The following is a 1,273-nucleotide window of genomic DNA, read 5'->3' as shown; positions in this document are numbered from 1 at the left end:
CCCCCTTCTCCGGTCTTTTCCAGATGCTGGCTACGAGTTCGACATTTGCTTCACCTCGGTACAGAAACGAGCCATCCGTACCCTCTGGACCGTCCTGGATGCTATCGATCAGATGTGGTTACCCGTTATCCGAACCTGGCGCCTGAACGAGAGGCACTACGGGGCCCTCACCGGTTTGAACAAGGCTGAGACGGCGGCGAAGCACGGCGAGGCGCAGGTGAAGATCTGGAGGCGTTCGTATGACATTCCTCCGCCTCCCATGCAGTCTGATCACCCCTTCTACAGCACTATCAGCAAGGTAAGAGCTATTACTCTTCATCTACCTCGTTTTGAGGCTCCTAAAAGCCACCTCAGGTCTCTGCACCATGGTCTGGCTTCCTCCATAAGGTCTCCTCCATGTCCATTGCAGCAGCCAGGACTGTTGTGCGTGGTGTTGGGTAGCATCAGGCTGTGTTTGTCCCTCTCCCTCCCTGGGGAGTTGAACCCCTGGGCACTGCACACATAGATTCAGAGCCGGGGGTAGACAACACCTCCGTTAATCATTAGACCTGTGACCTGTGCGTGGATGTTTGCTCTGTTTCTTCACCCAGAGCAAGTGATGTGAGGCTTTCCCCAGGAGGGGCTCAGAGCCCTGACTGTAGCTGAGTACAGCCTTGAACCTCAAAGATAGTTCCTTGCTTCCAAGCCCAGCTTTGCCTACACGTAGCAGGTCCCCAGGCAGAGAATTTGGGCTGGGTGGGACAAAGGCCCTGCCGCTGCCTTCCCACACTTGTGCTGGGCTGGTGCGTGAGCGTGGCTGTTCCTCCAGGACCGTCGTTACGCTGACCTGACAGAGGACCAGCTGCCGACATGCGAGAGCTTGAAGGACACCATTGCTCGGGCTCTGCCTTTCTGGAATGAGGAAATTGTCCCCCAGATCAAGGAGGGCAAGCGAGTCCTTATTGCTGCCCACGGCAATAGCCTGCGTGGGATCGTCAAGCACCTGGAAGGTACGTCAGTCCTGCGGGGGTATCACGGGGGTCTCCCTGCTGCCCGGGGGTGAGCAGGGCCGTGAGTGACAGCCCCTCTATGTTTGCAGGCATGTCGGAAGAGGCCATCATGGAGCTCAATCTGCCCACCGGCATCCCCATCGTCTACGAGCTGGACAAGAACCTGAAACCCATCAAGCCCATGCAGTTCCTGGGGGATGAGGAGACGGTGCGCAAGGCCATGGAGGCCGTCGCTGCTCAGGGCAAGGTCAAGAAGTGAGGGCGGGCAGCAGCTAGTAGGTAGA

General features: G+C 57.7%; 1 protein-coding gene across 1 annotated transcript; it reads left to right on the top strand.

Moving 5' to 3' along the window:
* Positions 1-27: 27 nt before the first annotated feature.
* Positions 28-1,273, top strand: LOC104518367 (phosphoglycerate mutase 1). The gene is made up of 3 exons (XM_010166571.2): positions 28-298; positions 809-989; positions 1,079-1,273. Exons 1-3 carry the CDS (start codon positions 113-115, stop codon positions 1,246-1,248), a joined length of 537 nt encoding a protein of 178 aa, XP_010164873.1. The 5' UTR covers positions 28-112; the 3' UTR covers positions 1,249-1,273.

This window comes from Antrostomus carolinensis, unplaced genomic scaffold (genome assembly GCF_000700745.2).
Source record: "Antrostomus carolinensis isolate BGI_N321 unplaced genomic scaffold, ASM70074v2 scaffold45144, whole genome shotgun sequence".
Taxonomy (NCBI): domain Eukaryota; kingdom Metazoa; phylum Chordata; class Aves; order Caprimulgiformes; family Caprimulgidae; genus Antrostomus; species Antrostomus carolinensis.
Note: the sequence above shows the minus strand (reverse complement) of the source record. Positions and strands in the feature narration are given on the sequence as shown.

What these genes read in the sequence shown, in the direction of transcription:
- LOC104518367 (XM_010166571.2), top strand. Translation starts at nt 113, where the DNA reads ATGTGGTTACCCGTTATCCGAACCTGGCGCCTGAACGAGAGGCACTAC. An exon ending in TCTACAGCACTATCAGCAAG is followed by an intron (nt 299 to 808) that starts GTAAGAGCTATT and finishes CTGTTCCTCCAG; the next exon opens with GACCGTCGTTACGCTGACCT. An exon ending in GATCGTCAAGCACCTGGAAG is followed by an intron (nt 990 to 1,078) that starts GTACGTCAGTCC and finishes CTATGTTTGCAG; the next exon opens with GCATGTCGGAAGAGGCCATC.